The sequence below is a fragment of the Solea solea genome, chromosome 1 (genome assembly GCF_958295425.1).
Source record: "Solea solea chromosome 1, fSolSol10.1, whole genome shotgun sequence".
NCBI classification, from domain to species: domain Eukaryota; kingdom Metazoa; phylum Chordata; class Actinopteri; order Pleuronectiformes; family Soleidae; genus Solea; species Solea solea.
This window is the reverse complement of record NC_081134.1, coordinates 29,943,291-29,963,082: the sequence shown is the minus strand read 5'-3', so window position 1 is coordinate 29,963,082 and position 19,792 is coordinate 29,943,291. Positions and strand designations below refer to the sequence as shown.

At 40.9% G+C, this 19,792-nt stretch overlaps 1 protein-coding gene across 1 annotated transcript in view; it reads right to left on the bottom strand.

The window, feature by feature from the left end:
• LOC131470627 (cadherin-12-like) overlaps positions 1 to 19,792 on the bottom strand; it is a 133,932-nt gene that overhangs the window by 11,181 nt on the left and 102,959 nt on the right. The window contains exons 7-8 of the mRNA XM_058646575.1: positions 18,217 to 18,470; positions 8,172 to 8,308 (exon numbers count right to left, since the gene is read on the bottom strand). Of these exons, the coding sequence (XP_058502558.1) occupies positions 8,172 to 8,308; positions 18,217 to 18,470 (391 nt within the window). The remainder of the gene's footprint in view (positions 1 to 8,171; positions 8,309 to 18,216; positions 18,471 to 19,792) is intronic.

Genomic DNA, 19,792 nt, shown 5'->3' with positions numbered 1-19,792 from the left:
ACATGTATTTAATAAAAAAAATGTATATGAAAGTATAAATCAACACGATATAAACAACACACATAATACACATCCCTTTTCCATGAAGCTCTGTAGGAGAGTTGTTTCTTAAACATTTAAATGGCTTGTATATGTGTAGAGTTTAAGCTCCACCTCCAAACCACTCCCCAAATTCACTCCAAAATTTGAGGTCCAACAATTTAAATTATTATATCTATCGTTGTGTGCTGTAGCCTTATTTATATATTTAATTATGCTTTCTTTTCATGTGTAAGTTTAGATAGTTTAGTTTGTCAGAGCTGAAACAGAGACCTTGTGTGACCCCCACCAGGTACACGTGAGCATTTTCTGTATTAGTATTATTTGTGCCGTTCCTAAACGCAACCTTCACGGTGAAAACAGTATTAACGGCTCTTTTTTTCTTCTTGTATAAGGTACTTTTTGTAGGTGTGACCACCAGTCTTCTATAAAGTAGCTTAAAAGTTGATACTGGAGTAAAAGTACAAGTTAGTTAACCAGAAAACGACTTTGGTAGAAGTTGATGTCACTTTTTATAATATTACTCAAATAAAAGTCTTAAAGTATAATGACATTTACTGTACTTAAGTATCAAAAGTCATTTTCTGATATAAAATGTACTTCAATTTTACAAGTAAAAGTATTACTGGAAGGTTGTGGGTTCAATTCCTGGCTCTGCTGGTCTATGTGTGTCCTTAACCCCATGTTGCAGCGTGTGAACTCTCTTGAAAACTGTTAGCAGCTAAATTAAGACTAGAAAAGCTCTATATCAATACAGCCCATAATACCAACTCTTCTTCTTCTGATTGTATTTGGTAGTAATGAGTAACAAAGAGAGTTAGAGCAAATGTGGTGGAGTAAATGTACAAGTTGTAGTAGAAATATAAATAACCAAGTAAAGTACAGATTGGACGTGAATTTTGTACTTAAGTACAGTAACAGAGTACTTTGTTACATTACAACACCGATGACCACAGACCGCAATCACGAGTGTAAAATGATTTGTGAACCCAAATGAGACTCAACTCCTTATATGGACATTCTGGGGCTGTTTGTATACAAGTTATGATTCATATGTTGCATTTTTAGCAGTTGTGATATAAAGTAGCAATAACTGTGCAGAAGTCACAAAATTAGACAGTTTTTTAAAATAAAAAATGGGCCCAGCGAACAAATTTCACAAATTCAATCCGATTCGAAACATTTTGAGTGCTTTTTCTTCTCAGTGTGTTTATATAGTTGGTGAAAATGACATTTTATGCTGAAAAAAAGGATATAAGACACTCTATATTACCTATATATCTACAGTATATAGCCTCTGTATATACTGTAATGTTTAAATATAGTAATGGGGAAAAAAAGCAGCCAAAACCAGTGTCCTAAGGGTTAAATTTGTGACAACTTCTATTTGTCAAACCGCTGTTTTACCATGTTTAATTCCAAAAACAGTGAGCCGGACAGAGTTGTACACAAATGTTGGAAAAACAGCTTTTTCTTCTTCTTTCTTCTTTTTTCCTTTCCTAACACCTTATGATAACAGCGTATTATCAGTGCAGACGCAGGATGTGCAGAGTGCTTAAAGAGGCTGTCACGCCCCGGTGTCCTTGAGCAGATGCTCCACAGCAGATCTGCTCGTCCATTGTGAGACACCGGGGTTTAGTAGGAAAAACCCCTGATGTTGCACCGGGACACTCTGCTGCTCTTTTTTTTATGATGCTTTTGATTGACGATGAAAAGGAGAATTAAATAAAAACAAACAATAAATGCATCCCATGCGCCGCCTGCAAATAAAGCACACCTCACATTATGGGATATGGCTCTGTGGAGAGATTCATTTCTTTACAGGTTTCTCTCCTCCTCCTCCTCCTCCACCTCCTCCTCCTCGGGTTCTGTTATGGGTTTTAGCCATAAGATGTGCAGCCCATATTAATTATAGTGAGAAAGCCCTCTGGAGAGGGACTAACTTGAATCCAGGGTTGTTTGTTACAGTGTTTCCTCACTGCAGGGGCACAGCGGGGAAATGTTCTTTTTATGTGAAAGCCCGAATAAAGGTAAACTTTATGGATTTGATGTGGGAACAAGCTTTTTTTCCTCTCTTCAGCAGGGGAGCTTTTGCGTGCACATGGCGTAGGCTTGTGTGTAGGTGGTTGGTTAAGAAGACTGCTGTGTCGTCTCCAGGGGATTGGGGACGCAGCTACAGTGCGGCTCAGTTAGTAACCTGTCTCTGACCTTGAAGGAGCAGGCACTCTTCCTACAGAGGTAAAAAAAAAAAAGAAAAAACTGACACTACGAGTGGGATTTGCTGCTTTTTTTCTCGACGACTAACACTGATGCTTGGACAGCAGAAACACAGATCTCTTCAGTCAGCGAGGTCCTTGAATCTTTAGCTTTTCTTGGAGCAACTTTCAAATCCTCTGGAATCAATGAAATGTGTAAAAAAAAATCCACATGTCTATGTGGATTTACTTATTTGTTGCCTTTAAAGGGTTAAAATGACAAAAATATAATCAATATTTGAAATGTATATTTCAGGCTGAAGTAGCATTAAAATATTGACTAATTTAAAGTGGAAAATATTATTCATATATAATATTTTTACAGCAGTTTTTGGGAAGGTGGCATTTTCTGCCGCTAGGAACAAATTAGTAATTCTTTTTTTTAAATCTGACACTGCAAAAAGAAAAGAACAATGAATCAAAATCAATGTTTCTGTCAATCATTGACCCATCTCAGGGCCTAATAATAATTATAATCAAATTCTCCTTGAAATGTAATTTATGGAAATTATTGTAGTTTTTGTGGGGATTTCAATAAAAAAACAAACTGGCCTTTAAGTTGAAGTGGCTTTCAAAGATTGACTAATTTAAATGGATTAACATTTTCTGCGGCTAGGAACAAATTAGGAAGTTTTTTTAAAGGAACTCTTAAGGGTTAATTTAAGCAGGAGGGAGTTCCAGTTGAGATCATGGGCACTAGAATCCCTCCCTCTTGCTCTATGGAAACAAAAGTGTTTAGTTTTTTTCATGTATCCGTCAAAAATCTTCTTCATTCATCTGTCTTCTTTACATTTTTAGGGCTTTCAGTTCTGTCTGGCTTTCAGTTGCGTGTTTCTTGTTTTATTTTGAAGTTTGTCCTTGTGTGTTCCTTTGTTTCAGTTTGACTTCCTGTCCTGTCGTCCCTGTTGATTGTCTGCCCCGCCCTAATGTCTTTCACCTGTCTCACCTGTATGTTTCAGTGTCCCTACCTCCTGTGGATTCAGGGTTGCTTTTCATGTGCTTTCATAGTCATATGTTACAGTGTTGCACTGTAATAGTTTCAATCTCTTTTCCTCTTAACACTTTACGCACTTATTAGCAGTTTTGTGATTGGTCAGAATTGTGTGGGATATTTGGACTTCAGGAAATCCCTCAGAGTCTTGGATTAACACCAGCGTTGAGTATATGAACACTTCCAATTTCAGTGAGCAACGAAAGGCTACACCTATCTCTGCATCCAGACACCTGTGAAGGAGAAGACAGTTGGACAGTTTGGATGCTGAAGACACCTCAGGTAAGCTGCTTGGTTTGTGGGTAAATTATTGTGTTCACACTGCAAAGAAATCACGTTGTTTGTTTGTTTACGTCACGTTTTCTGTGGCTGTTTTTTCCACGTGTTCCCGGTCACCGCGCCCCTGTTTCTGCTCCATGTTGTTTGTTCTCTACTTTTTACTCAAAGGAGACTTGGCAGCGGAACGAATAAAAACACCAAGTTTCATTTAGCTTCATAAATGCCTTGACTGTGCCTCCAATTGCATCACTTTAGAGTTTAAAAGTATTTTCTTAAAGCTTCAAGTCCTTGCCGCAGCTCATTCTTCCAAAATATTCAAAAGCTTGTTTTCAACCACATTACTGTGTGGACATTTTGAACAACAAAAGCAAAGAAAGCCTTGGGAACACGCAGAAAAGAGTATTTATCTGCGCAGAGGAAACAGTGACACACACATAAATAAAAACACACACCCTCCCTCCATAAAGTCATGAGTCAGCACTTCAATTCCTCATCTCATCTTTAAAAAATCACTCCGCTTCATCACCACTGACTGACTCCCCAGTGCACGGCCGGTGATGCACCCTTTCGGCCACTAGATGGCGCAATGGCATCGCACCTCTGCTGGTGATCTGAAGAGCGGTGACACACACTCCACTTGTTTCATTATAAAATCAGAATCCTGCATTGCTTTGCTTGAGTGGTCGGCCATAAAGCTGCCTCCTGCCTTTACACCGTACATTTATACTGGATATAACTTCTTCTTTTTTTTTAATGAGCTTCTTTTTAATAAAAGTGTCACTCTGTGCGAGCAGGAGCACAAATCTATAAGAAAGTTTGCCGGCAAAACAGGGAGAGAAAGATTCCTTGTGGACGGCAATCTGTTAGAATAAGCAGCGAGCAAATGAAGAACACAAGTGTTAAGAGTGAAATTAAATTCAGTGGCAGTAAATAGATGGAGAGTGCGTTCCCTTTGCTCGCCTCCTGCCAAGGTTATTATTGCATTAAATAGATCTCTCCCCCCTCCTCTCATTGACTCCTAAAAAAAAAAAGGCCAGTGGGCTTAAATGGCCGCAAGCAGAGCGTTAATCTGGACCCTTGCTCTTATTTAGCACGCCGTCTGTTGTGTTGCTGTGTCCCAGGAGAGGCTGCAGACACTGCTGCATGACTGCGGAGTGACCGAAACACAATCCTCCCAGGCTTTTTTTTTCTTTTCTTTTTTTTTTTTGATCAAGTGAAGTGAAAGTGTCTCCAACACAGGTGTGGAACAAAACGCAGCTTTCCTTGCGAGGAGATGTCATCACGATGATTCATATTTTTTCCTTTTCTCACGAGTCGTTTCTAATTGGAAATGAAACGGCGTGGGTGGACAAAAGTGTCTTCAGAAGTGAAGGCGCACAACAGATGCAGACGCGGGTCAAATGTGTCTGAAGTGATTTGTTTATGGAAGTGTTGTGAGGCTACTCAAGAATGCAGGGAGAGGAGAAAAAAACAAAAAACAAAACATGTTTTTTCTGCTGTTTGTGTGTGTGAGTGACCTCTCTTTATGTGAGGAATAGTGCGTGCAGGCATGTAAGGCGACGGCAGCACGCACTCGTGCTCTTCACGGTTCAGAGGCTGAAACTGAAGGCATACAGACAAAAAAAAAAAGAAAACAAAAAAGAAAAACAGTGGCGATAATAGAGCGAATCACAGAGGAGCCGTAACAGCTACACAATACGCAGAACACGGAGTTCTGCCAAGTCTCACTCAAGGTCAGAGACAGATTTTGAACCCTCAAGTTGGGACACAAACCCTGGAGTGGTGGTTTTATCTCTACACGCCTACTGAACCAGTGCCAGACATGGTTTCTTTTTTTCTTTTTTTTTGTCCATCCATCCATCCATTGTCTAATGCTTTATCCTCCACATGAGGGTCACGGGGCTGTTGGCGCCGAATGACATAGGTGCAAAAGGCGGGGGTCACACCCTGGACAGTCCATCGCAGGGAGCAACACCCTCACACAGTTTAGTATCCAATTAACCTCTGCATGGTTTTGGACATATGGAGACCAGAAGAAAACACATGGGCCTGGACCGGGACTTGAACCAGCAACCTTCTCGCTGTGAGGCCCGACTATGGATTTCTGACCTTCGTTATCAGTTGAGGGAGAGCCTCATCGAAGCAAACGTGAGGTAAAACAGATGGAAAAACGCGGTCACAAAAACCACAACAACACGGCTCTGTTTATTGCAAAACTATCAAACCTGACCTGAGGGAGCGTGTGCGTGTATGCAGCAGCGGACGGAGAGACGAGAAGCGCTCAACACAAGTGTCTTCTCTTGAGTGCTTTTATTTGTTGACAGATGCTGTTCTCATCTGTCATGTGACATAAAACACTTCCTGTGTGCCACGCAGGAATGTCGCCCGGTGACACGATATTGAAATGGATTCTGAGGAAATACAGAGGGAGTCGTGTGGTGCTGAACTCAACTCGACAATAGTTTAAAAGATATTTCACTCTCTTATGAGCATGATAATAATCAGGCCGTCTGGATTTATTTTTGGCTGTAGAATTGTCCAAAAGAGGTTTGATTAGTGAGTTTCTTCTGTCCCTTTTTATCCCAAGATAACTGTCACGTTTCCATATCTGGCACTTATTCAACCGTTTAGGAATTACGGTACTGAGACGCTGACGTCACAAACGTGTGACGCGCTGGTGAATCTCGTCTGTGGTTGTGACGGTTGTTCCGTGGAAGTCCTGAGGGGCTACCGTAATGACAGAGCTCTGTTTCTCTGCTTTCTGGTTGTTACACTACAGCTTTGCAGTTTTTGATCATGTTGCAGGAGAAGATATTGCTGCACAGTGACCCTGGCAACAGTTTTTTTTTTTTTTTTTTTCAAATTCAGACCTGGTACAAGGTCTCTGAAAGACCAGACCCAAGACTTTCTGTATCAGAGGTTTCTAACTCATGGTTCGAGGGCCACATGTGGACCCATAAATTTTTTTTTTGCACGTTAAAAACTTTGAATTATGTGAAATATCTTCACAAATACCGTTATTGCAATATCATGATGGAACGTTGTGATCCAATTTTAAGCTCATATCATCCACCTCTCCTGAAATGTTGTTATTCCCTCCCAACATAGTCGTCTCTTGACTGCGCCCTCCTGACCCGTAGGTCGTTCCAGTTTGCGATCCCTGCCTCAAAGATGAAACATGTACGAAGGTAATTTTCCCCATAAGAGCCTTAAAGATAAACAGATGCCGGTGATAATTGTCGCCTCTCTGTGAGAGAGCGACGTCTGGTGCGAGCAGCCTTTTTCACGCGGGACACAGCGATGAGTGCTGTCGCTGTCAATCTTCATGAATCTCAGAGCTGAGTGGTAAATGGAATCTGATGGCATGAGTGAGGTGGTGGCGGCGGCGGCATGGTCTGCAAATTAATGCAGAACATGGAAAGTAAGGGAGTTGATTCAATTACCTTTTTGTTGAAAAAATGTTTGCAACTACAATCTTTCTGAGACATATCGTGGTTCACTTTCAGTACATTTGAGTAAGAAATACTTTAAATCCGTGTGAAGTCTTAGTTTAAGATTAGAAATCATGTCCCCGAGCAGCATTAACAGCCGGCTGCAGGTTCTCCATGACGCGCTTTATACTCTTCTGCAAAGGCAGGAAATTGTCTCCCGATAAACATCAGTGCTTCAGGAAAAAAGGAACCAGAGAGAAGCAGAGGCCTGGTTCAGACTCTGACCTGGGCTTTTAAGGTGATAAGAGAGTAGCGAGGTGGCGACGTGCCAGACTAAGATGCTGCTTGATTCCCTTTCGTCGGGAATCAACTGAACATTTAACACACTTCTCTAAAACCTTCTCCAAATCCCTCCATCCCTTTTTTTAAAGTGGCGTTTCTTGACACACAGAGACGCGCGCGCACATTGAAGACAGAATCGGCGTGTCACCGCCATGACCTTGAGGGGAATTGTGTAATATCAGTTTCCAAGGCGACAATGACTGGGGTTTTAGCAGCCCATATTTCACAGTCCCTCCTAATGAATATACAGCGTGGGTAATTTTGATTGAGCACCAGGCTGCCTCTGGGATAATGACTTTGACGGTTCTTAGCAGATTTGATGACTTGATGACGATGGATTTGCTTATTTATCCGGAAATTTGCTCCACTTCCTTCATAAAAAAAGAAACATAATTAGCTCGATGACACATCTTAAAGCCGCGGCATTGGCGTCGGCATCGCTCTTCCCCGAGAACTGGGCTAGCACATCTGCTCGCTGTAAAAACAGTGGAAGCTTTTCTTTTACTTTACTGCAGTGTAAGTAAAAGTTGACTCTGGCACAGAACGCTCTCCTTCAATGCCAATGTCATCAAATGTGGTTTTTTTTGGTAGTTAAAAAGGAAAACAGAGTTGAGCGGAGGGTGAGCGTGCTAGAGGAGAAAATGTCCCGCAGATACATTCCTCCGGGGGAGTCATCGTGGTTTATAGTCACCTATAAACCTTCCCAGAAAAATGGGATTGAGTATTGACTTGAGTTAAAGTGTGTTAAATCCTTCACACAGATTATGGCTTAGGAGAGGACACTGACTCCTGCATGAATCACAGTCAATCTCTCCCACCCCTTGTCATACTCACTAAGTTTGGTCGCCACGATGGAGATGTTGTGCTGGGCGATGCTCTCCCTGTCCAGCAGCTCGTTGGTGGAAATCGTCCCCGCCACTGGATCGATGTCAAAGAAGCTGTCCATGTCACTCTTCCAGTCGATGGAATACCTGGAAGAAAAGGAAATGTTAACCTTCCACCAGTGTTCCTCCAATGAACCCTTCCCTTTTATTTCATTCAACCTTTAAGCTATGTTCAGATTTCTAGCCACATTGTTCAAATCCAATCAGATTTGACGATCATCATTGACCTCTGAGTTTAACCCAGGGGCAGTAGGCAGCACTTTGGGCATTGGGTGCCTTGCTCAGGGGGCACCCCAGCCCTTCACTTGTCCCGGGATTTGAACTGGCAATTCTCCAAAGCTAGAATCTTCCGAAGTTAAAAGCATTTTTTCCATTTTTGACCATTTGTGATTGCCGTCTTAACCCCTAGTGCTCATGCGGCACAGATCTGTGCCACAGGTGCACCCATGGTAATTTGCTGTGTGTTTATAGGTCACATATTCAGGCTTTAATATTTTTTTTTTTATTTTCCGTCTTCTTATGTGTTGTTGAGTCAGAGTATCATCGTGATATAAAGTACCGATAATTATTGCAGAAGTCACTAAATTAGACTGTTTTTCTTTTCTTTTTGTTCATAAAAACGAGCCAAGCGAACTTTGAAACTGTGACGTATTTCCCAAATTCAATCCAACTTGAAACATTTTGAGTACTTTTTTTTTGTGTTTATATAGTTGGTGAAATTTATTATATTTTTTTCATCAGATTGCTGAAAAAAAGGATATAAGACACTCTATATTTCACATTCGTATACCTTCTGTATATACAGTTAAAACCAGAAGTTTACATACACTATATAAAAAGACATAAAAAGATCAGTCAGTCAGTCAGTCATCATCTACCGCTTTATCCTCTGCCAGAGGGTCGCGGGGGGTGCTGTGCCAATCTCAGCTACATCGGGCGATAGGCGGGGTACACCCTGGACAGTTCGCCAGTCCATCGCAGGTCCACACACAACTAGAGACAAACAACCATTCACTCTCACACTCACTCCTATGGTCAATTTGGAGTGTCAAATTTACCTATCCCCACATTGCATGTTTTTGGACTGTGGGAGGAAGTCGGAGTTCCCGGAGAGAACCCACGCACACACGGGGAGAACATGCAAACTCCATGCAGAAAGGCCCTTGTTCCAACCGGGGCTCGAACCCGGGTCTTCTCACTGCAAGGCGAGAGTGCTAACCACTACACCACCGTGTGGCCCACATAAAAAGATAAAAAGATAAAAAGATATGCTTTTTTTTTCTCGCTGTCTGACATAAAATCAGACAATCACTTTTCCTGTTTTAGGTCCGTTAGGATTACCAAAATTATTTCTATTTGTTAAATGCCAGAATAATGAGAGAAGGATTTTTTTAGACAATGTTTTATTACTTTCTTCAAACTACGATTATTATGCCTTTAAACAATTTGGGAAAGCCCAAATGAAGCTGTCATGTCTTTGGAAGCTTCTGATAGGTTTATTGACAACATTTGAGTTAATTAGAGACACACCTGTGGATGTATTTTAAGGCACACCTGAAACACACTGCTTCTTTGTGTAGCATCATGGGAAAGTCAAAAGAAATCAGCCAAGATATCAGGAAGAGAATTTTGGACTTGCACAAGTCACGTTCATCCTTGGGTCCTTATGTATAAACATAGTAATAAGAAAAAAGCAGTGGAAATGCTCTGTGTTCTAAGGCTTAAAAATGGCCAATGGCCAAAGTGTGACTGAAACTACTCAAAACTTCACAAAAAGTGGTGATCAACAATTCTGATTACTCAAATGCTTATACGCTCGCATTTATATGCTTATTACCACTGGTCCAAAAACCAGTTTAATCCCAGATTTGAACTGTTTTTTAACACGTGTAAATGAGCACAGGTGTTTATCTACTTCTGCTCCAATTGGCATTCATGGGAATAATTATTTTTTGGGGGGAAGTAATGCTGATTTTTGTCTAATTTCCGGGGTATAAGCATTAGCCATTAATAGTTCAGCAGACTATTAGCACCTTAAAAATTGCATAGGACAGACCATAACATCATCAGATTATATTCACACGGGTGACAAAACCACTACAAGACAGCAGCCAACAACCACTTGCAGTGGGAATGCTGTTTATCTGCTTTTTTTTAAAAAAAGCTGGTTCACCTGGATTAAAGTGTACCATTTAATTTGAGAGAATTTATAGTGGATAATATCCTGAGGTCTAAAGGCCATAAACACAATATTCATGCCTCGGGAAAGTTGTAAAAATGGGTCAGATTAGAGCCAACGCTGATGGAGGATTAAATGACATTAATTTTCAACATAAACCAAAAATTAACCCATATAATTAGCCCCCCGAAACCCCCAAGGGTGCATGAATTAGGTGCGATATAATGTTGGCGTAGCCTTCATTACTCATTCTGATTGGTCATTTCCAGAAAAATGTGCTGAGGATTGCATGAACATTCCAATCTGGTAATGGGGCACGTGTACTCTGGCCGTGCTGAGCAGACGCTTTTTTTCTTCTTCTTGGGAACATAAAATGAATTTTTGGGCCCTTATTTTCTGAAGCCATATCAATCTCTCGCGGGGGCCGACGCAGAACCAAAAGACGTCCTCTCTCTGTGTCTGTGAACGCAAACCGAAAATATACAAAAGTGATGTGAAGCCACTCGCTGACAGCCCCCCATTCATCACGCCATGCTATTTGATCTTTAAAGGCAGTTTTTCCATTAATAATTTTGGCGTCATCCTCGGTGGAGTTCCCCAGGGAGAAAACAAGTTGTTTTGTCTTTCCCTTCACAGGGAAAGTCAGGGGTTGGGGGGGGGGCATTTTAGTGCCTTGCTCCACAACACTGATGCTTTAATTTCTCATGGGTTTGAGTCAGGCTCGTCCTACGCCACCATTCTTTCACATGGCATGCTATTTGATCTTAAAAGGCTATTTCTCATTAATATTAATCCTGGTTTTTTTTATTTTTTTATTTTTACACTACAGAGACTCAAACTGGACTTCACTCAGTCATTACAAGGAAAAAACCGCCTGGCATGAATTCAACCTCCTCCTCAAGCCCCCCCCCCCCCTTTTTTTTTCCTTGAACGAGAACGATAATCAAAATAACTTCTTCTGCATCAAATGTTCTGTTTCAATTCCAATTTCCCCGCGTTCACTCCTTGACTCTTAAAGCAAACACGCTTGTGTCAGAGCAGGTCAGAGTGAACTCTCTTTGATAAACCGTACGACCCACACTCAAATCAAGAGTTCAAGCGATCGATGGTTTGCAATTTCTGTCCTCGGGGGGGGGGGGGGGGGGAATTTTTTTTGGAGGGGGTGCGATTCATGCTGCTACTCATGTGTACACACATAGTCAGCGTGCCAGTGCCACATAAGCAGAATACTGAACGCAGAGTTTTCCTTGAACACGACAACAAGAACAACCTCTCTTTTTATTATTATTATTATTATTATTATTATAATTAAAAAAAACAATAATGAAAACCGTAATGTCATAAAATGATCATTGTGTGTCGTCAGAGTTAAATTGAAATTACTGGCTTCACTGGCGACAACGTTGCAGCCACTTTATTCACAATTAAAAGGCAATTTGCAAGTCACAACATCTGTTAATGTGTTTTTGGACTGGTGTGTGTGTGTGTGTGTGTGATTACACCCAGTCTGACACCAGACCCAACTGTGGGCTTGAAATCCTCAGCATTACCAAACCAAAAAAAAGCCTCAGAACTCCTCTCAATAACGTCTTGACCACAGGAGAAGTAGGTGAAGGTCACCAAAAATGTGCCAAATGAGACCTCGCCTGTACTTCCTGTACTTAGAAGCTCTTGGTTTTGCTTCACTTGATCAGTCAATCTTTCCAAAGATGATTTTAGAGAAGTTTAGAGCTTTTTTTTTTTTAAGGCATTTTTGTTGTGTGCCACCTTCATTTACTCTTCACACATGTACTGACATTGACACGTGTTCTCACAGTCGTTCCCTTTACTTTGACACCTAAAGTATTCAAATAGACCTTTACTCATCATGAGTGTGCAATTTTCAAGCACAGGCTTAAAAAGTCGCCTATCCTCTGCATTTTACTCGTCCTTTACCCGGAACTTTCCTAGAGCTATGGGAGCAGTAGGCAACTCCAGTGGACCAAATCCACTGTGACACATGTTTTGGTCGTAGGAGGATACTTGAAGACTCAGAGAAAACCCCCAACAAACACGGAGAGAACATGCAAACTCAGCATAGAAAGGACCTGGGCTGGACTTGGGAATTTGAACCCCCAGGATCTTCTTGCTCTAAGTGCTAACCACTGTGCCGACATGATGGTCTGTAGTGTCCACGTGTTAGCAGTGAAGGATGATGAAGGCGTGTATGTATGGATAAGGCCTGGTTCACACCAGTCTGTGTCTCTGCTGCGTTTCCCTCATTAACATACATTTTTTTCATGAATTCAGAATCAGCCGAGACACTCAAAACGACAGTGACCTGTGCCAGTTTTATGTCATCATGCTTTAGCTAACATAAGCTTTTCGTGTCACTGTATATTTAACACATTTTCACTTTCCTCAACTCAAATAAGACCCCGAGCAGATATTTGTCATGTAGTGAAGGTCACACTAAATACTTGACACTTAAACGTGTAGAACAGACCAGGGCAGGACTCCTGACTGACCCTCGTCAGGGTAATTGGAGATTTGAAAACAAATGTAAATAAGTTAATGTCATGCACGCTTTTATTTTGACTTTTTTACTCACTTTACATCCATGCGTGTGTTTGCGTGCGTGCGAGAGGCTCAGGTTGCCCGTGTTTAATGATTACATCGTCCCCTTTTTTACAGAGCCTACTTCAACTTTTAATTGCCTCATCACAACATTCATTCTCACCAGTTGCGGTTGCCGTGAAAACAAGACAATTTGACTGCTTTTCATGAAGAGATGAAATGAATATTGAGCAGAATTGAGCTCAGCGTATTGATCCGGATCCCAACAATATTTTCAGTTTCTCATTTTTGATTTAAAACTGCATACATTTTCTGGATGTACTCCAATAAAGTGATTGACAAATGCTTAAACTGGCCGACAACTTAAGCACAGCGCTGTGTATCTTTAATAAGGGGCTGCATCGTGAAACAGACAAAGACGCGACAACAACCGTCCCTCTCCTTTTATACTCGCGCCTTAAGATTAGAACATGAAAAATCTTTTCACTTCTAATTAAATCAACTTCTGAGTTCTTCCTTTTTAAAGGAGAGAGAGAACAGAGCCCCATCAACAGCTGTGAAGAAGACATCAGGCGTTCGGCTTTAGGCCTGACTCAGTACCACGGGCTGCAAGATATGAAAATTAATTACAGCCTTATCTCCTGCTTTAAACTGCAGTGTTGTTAATTCAGCCCAGCTGAACACTAAGCACAATACACGAGGTAATTTAAGAAAAAGAGAAAAGAGAAGATGTGAGTTTATTTTCCATGGCTATTGATTTTTTTTTTTTTTAAAGGGGGGGGGGGGGTTTAAGGTTTTGCTGCTGAGGCAGAGCCTGTAAAGTCCACGGCTATTGTGGCTCCTCGGGGTTCTCTGATTTGTGTTATTACCATTTTAGACACAGGCCAAAAGTGCGGTGTTCAAAAACTCGTTCAAAAACTCCGGGGCGGCTCTTTAGAAACGTCCGACAATGCAGTATTCATGATGCCCTTTTTTGTTCCCCCCCCCCGAGATAGCGGTGCTCCGTGTGCCGCTAAATAGCACAATCGGTAGAGTCTGAAGCCTAAAAAGCATATTTCCCTATGCATGATGGGTCATTGGCTCTATTGTTCTGATGCGAAGAATGCACGGCCCTGCTCTCTGAAGGCACACGAGTGAACAATGTCTGCTGCGATATTGATGAATATTTAAACTGCCGGAGACAAAGTGGGGGATCCGCAGCAGAGTGGAGAGTTAGCTTTTGTTGTACGAAAGCTAACTCAACAAATATGTCTTTTGTTGTCCTCGCACTGAAATATTCATAACAAAACAACGCCGCGCAACAGGTAACGTCCGTGTTACGCCGCGCCGACGCATCTTTTGAGGAGCCATTACTACAAGGCAACGTAACTGAGCGAGAGCGGCTAATAGACTTCAGGTACAAGAAAGTGGGATTCTCATTCATTTTTTAAAGCACTTCTTCTGTCTTTGCAAAATCGACTCTATTGTTATCTACCACTCGGGGTTTTTTGTTCGGATAGTCTGTGTGTGTAGAGAGAGAGAGAGAGACAGAGTGCCTTTTTGTGTCGTAAGACAAAGAGACTGATAAAGAAAGGGCACGACTCTGTCTCAGATAAAATCAGGAGAAAATTAAATAGTGATGTTTCTTAAAAAGCACCAACGAAAGATCACTGATTGATTTTTGTTCTTTTATTAAAACGGGAGTCAGGAAAAGTTAACATTACTAGTGATATTTGAACAAAAATGCCTTTAATTCTTTGCTGCTAAGCAAATACTGGCAGCTAAAGTTCACGGAGATAAGCAGCGGGTGGCGCTAAAGTCGCGGTCGCACACAGGGGGAAGGAGGGAAAACACACAGTTTCTGATAAAACACACAGTTTTACAGAGCCTAACCCTTGCTCAACATTGTGAATTTTGTTTCACTGGGATTCATTTTTTAAATCAAGCAGGATCAAAAATTAATCAAACCAAAAAAAACCGAAGGCTCTCATTTCCATGCACAGCATATGTCTGCACTGTAGAGGGAAAAAGAGAATCTTAAAGTATTTATTTCCTTTGCTTCTGTGGAGACAAAATTACTCTGAATAAAGAACTGCTTTACTGTATGTAGATGATATTCAAAGGCAAAATTAGTACTTCTGGCATCAATGAGTTGGTTTTGTTGGCTTAATTCATGGTTTGGGCCAAAATAAATGCATACAAACTCACAGAAACATTAATATAACGACATAACCGCCCTGCCAAGCCAAACAACATTACTGGCAGTAAGTACATCGGTGCATATATCCAACTGAAGAATACATAATTACCAAAAACGAAGTAAATAGTCCCAATAAAAAAAAAAAAGAAAAAAAGAACATAATGTAATTTACAAAATAAAGCTTTCAGGAACGGAGACAAATGCCAGCTGGCAGCGCCATTGAGATTAAAATTCTATTTGCTCAATGACAATTAATCCTTCACATTAAGGAAGCGGTGCCAAGTCCAACAAGTATGCAATAATTAAGAATCTGAAATTGGCGTCCAGTGGTTTCCGTGCGTCTGCTGACCAACTGTTTCAGTCCTCACACTTTTTCCAAACTCCGAACATGCACTTGTTGACTTGAACCAACGTTAATCTTCAAGAGGTACATTAAAATCAGGAGGCAAATAATGGTCTCCATGTATATGTTGTTCATAATAACATGTGGAAGCTTTGATTTTCGACCTTTAATGACCGACAATCACTTCAAGCAGTTAGTACTCAAGCCAACAACAAAGACAGACACAATCAGGGAGAACATTGAAGACGCAAACATGATTTGATTAGCCACAGGGTTCCCACACCTTGATTGACATCAAATTCAAGGACTTTCCAGGACTAGTTCCCTCAAATTCAAAAGCAGAATTCGCTGACACGGCTTAAGATGTGGAGGGCTAACTTGTAAGAGCATCTTTGTCCATGATGGTGTTCACTTTTATTGATTTGCAGCACACACTGCGTACTCTGGCCAAGGGATTGTCTTGTTTGTAAATGTGTCTTTGGTATGACAGAGATCTTGGAATTTCTCATTTCCCAGGCATCACAGGGTCGTCATTCGCCCTCCCCGATGCGGGGCGTGAAACAGAAGGCGGCGCCGTAACAAACAAGGGAGACTTTCAAATTCAAGCACTTTCGACGACCCATGTCTATTTGGGGAGATTTTCAAACACTTTGAAGTGCCTTGAATTTTATTTTTCAAATTCACAAACCTTCAAGTATTTCAAGGACCCATGGCAACCCTGTAAATATCTACCACCATCTAGCACACGCAATGCTTGGCCCCACTTTATTTAAAGTGCATTTTAGCTGACATCTCCACCAAATGTAGGCAGATATTTCTTGCAGTGTGATGGGTCATTATGAGTCTTAATTACTAGAGACTTAAAGGACTTTAACTTTATTTTCCGAACCAAAACTTGGTGCTTTTTCTTCTCTTTATAAACAACTTTAACCAGGAATCCACATCATTCCTGCTAAAAGCACAACAAACGATTTGACAAAATAACGTGAGCTCAAGTGTGTGTGGTTTGCACAAAGTCGGCCTCCAAACTTTGAGCAGTTAAGTCTAAGTCGATGTCTGTGCCGAGGATTTTCTTTAAGGCATCCTTAAGAGAATGCCACAGAGCATAATATTATACAAGTGATCAGTCACACAAAAGCAAGCAGCCAAAAGACATTAGCTTTGCTTTTTTTTTTTTTTTTTTTTTTAATTTCCTAGTAAAATCATAAAATAATGAATTCTCATAAAGCTCCACTCTCGCGGATGAATGTTGCAATAATGGCGTGATGACATAAGAGAAGAACATGAGGTGCGTCAGACGCCCGGCCTCAAACGCGATCGTTGACCCTAATTTAAAACGTTTAATATGGTTTTTTATCAGTCATTGTCAGAAATAAAGCCGGGATAACATCTGCACTCCTCGTGCAAACACGACGTTCATTTATCAGGCGCAGATATGCAAACGCTAACGACCTTTAATCTTCACAATATTGTTTGCAGGTTTAATTTTCTTAAACCTGCAAAGACACAGAAGCGACGGGGGGGGGGGGTTCTACACGACAGTGTCAGATGTTCTACATAGACTGATTAGTCCTCGAGCCGATGAGTTAAAACGTGGCGATACTCCTCGGCGGAGCGATGGCGTTGATGAATGGAGACGGGAGGCGGTGATGAATGGATTAGAGTTCCAAAACTTTCAATCACAGGTTTCATTATCACACCACTTTCGGCCTTAAGCTCTTTTGTCCTCACGGGAGCAACCGGGGAGATTTGGTTCGATAGTAAAGCCTTTTTCAAAATGAAGATGTGCACTCAGATCCAGGGCCCTTTGCTTCATTCACTTTGGGTTTTCATTAGCCAACTGTGGCCGATGTGAAAATGATTTACAAAGCACTTCTTTAAAGAGATTAGATTTTGTCCAAACAGAGGACTTTCTTTAGTTGTTTATCCTGGCCCTGCTGGACACTGTCTGTGTCCTCACTTTACCAAAAACACAATCTGGATTCAGTCTGTAAAGCATCTATATCAGGACTTTTTGATTTTTGGGACTCATTTCTCACTATTGTTCATGTGAATGAGGATAAATTTAAAAATAAAACCGATCAAGGTCAAAGTTTTCCCATCTCGTTTGCTCTCCAGATGGACACAGCAACCCTGATTTACCAATAATACAGGATCTGTTTCTCGAAATGAGTGTCAAACAACTTACGCCACATATGTTTATTGAGTTTTAGAAGACCAGAAAGTAAAGTGGTGGCAATTAAGCCTTTATATTTATACTTTCTTAATAACAGGGGAGGCAAACCGCAAATTAAATTAAACTTAACGTTAATTTTCATGCTACTGGGCAGAGAAATTGCACACAAAAAACCCCACTGACACTGCTGATAAATCTTTAAAAGTACTGAAAAAGTATAAAATATTGATGTTCTCTTATTCAAAGACGTGGATTTTTAATGTTAATTGTCCATTAATGACTGACTTTATGCATGTAAACGCTCCATTAAGAGTGATAAACTGCTTGCTTAAGAACAATAAACCTGTATATTGTTTTTTCACTAAATGCTCTTCATCATTAGAGTCAAACTCCATGTGAAACCTTGTTTAACCAGCACAAACTGCAGCGATGTCATTTTGATAAACTACCGAGATGTAGCAAACGTGGCATAAAGCATTCACAACAGGTGTACGTGCCAAAAAAAAAAAAAAAGACTAACGGCAGAGTCTGTTTTTTTGCAGACAGAAGACTTTAACTTTACCTGACTGGACTGCTGCCGGCGTCTAAATCCTGTGCCGTCACCGCTCCAATGATGGTGCCTGCAGGTGTGTCTTCATACACATCCATCACATACGAAGGCTTATTGAACACCGGGGGCTCATCCACATCCAAAACGTTAATCTTCACCGTCGCCGTGTCTTTGAAGGCCCCAAAGCTCTGGAATCGTGGATCCAGATGAGCATTGGAGGCATCTACTTTAAAGGTGTATGCCTTCTTGGTTTCATAGTCCAGGGGCTACAGAAACAAAACACACACACACACAAAAGAAAGGAGTACAGTTAAAGTTTGATTCATTCAGGCTGTGCTGCAAAAAGTTAGAGTGAGCTACTTTACTGGGGAAACTGCACTTTTGCTCAGAGGAAAATGGTTTGGCAAAAGGTTCAAGGTTCAAGGTTTTTATTTGCCATTTGTGCTTAAACAGACAGTCCAGGCACATTGGAAATCTTGTGCGGGTTCTACGAGTCAGTTGTAGGAAACATAAACACACTTAAGTATAAATATAAAAGTATAAAAGTAGACCTCAAATTAAAGTCTATACAGAGTGTAAAGTAATAATAAAAAATGTAGAAGATGTGGAAAAATAAAAATAAAGAAATATACAGTTATACAGCATAACAGGGGTGTATTGCACATTTCTGACATTGCACATTTATCAGGGAGGGAATATTGCACATAATATTACACATGGTTAGGTGAGGTAGTGTCTGGTTATTGTACAGAGTTCAGTGGTTTTGATTTGCCATCAGTCTGACTGTGGCCGGGAAAAAACTGTTAAAAAAGCGAGTTCTGTGTGTTTTGATGCTGTCCGCTCTGCTGTGCCTCAGGTTGAAAATAACCAAAATAAACCTAAATTGGAAAGTATTTAAGTCAAATTGGTGCTATCAGGAGTTAGCAAAGAAGTGTCCGTCGTGGCTATCTTTGTAGCTAATGCTGCTAAATTGATGGTGATGGGCTACAGGGTTCACACACCTTGATTGACATCAAATTCAAGAACTTCCCAGGATCAATTCCCTCAAATTCAATGACCAAATGTGCTGACACAGCTTAAGATGGGAGGGCTAACATGTAAGAGCGTCCACTTTTATTGGTTTGCAGCAGCATCTGGAAAAGTGATTGTCCTTTTGGGTGTCTTTGGTAAGCCAGAGATCTGGAGGATTAGCATTTTAGGTAAGGCCTCCACCAAATAGAGGCAGATATTTTTTTGCAGTGTTATGAGTCTTAATTACTTATATTTTCCTAACCCCAACTATAGGTGCTTTTTTTTTCCCTTTATAAACCCAAACAACTTCATCCAGAAATGCACTTCATTCCTGCTGAAAGCACAACAAACGGCTGAAAAAATAACTTCAGGAAAGTGAGCTCAAGTATCTGTGGTTTGCATGCGAGTACATTGCCGACATTTGATCCTGGCGACTGCCTTTGGGTTTATTTTAAAATCATAATTGCGCAGTGGTCTCGAGGAGAATCTGCGAGTGCTCCTGCTCATCCCGGTACGAGCTTTAAGAGCTCTCGAGAAGACGCCGCAGCGGAATAAGAGCATCAGTGTTGACAGCAGT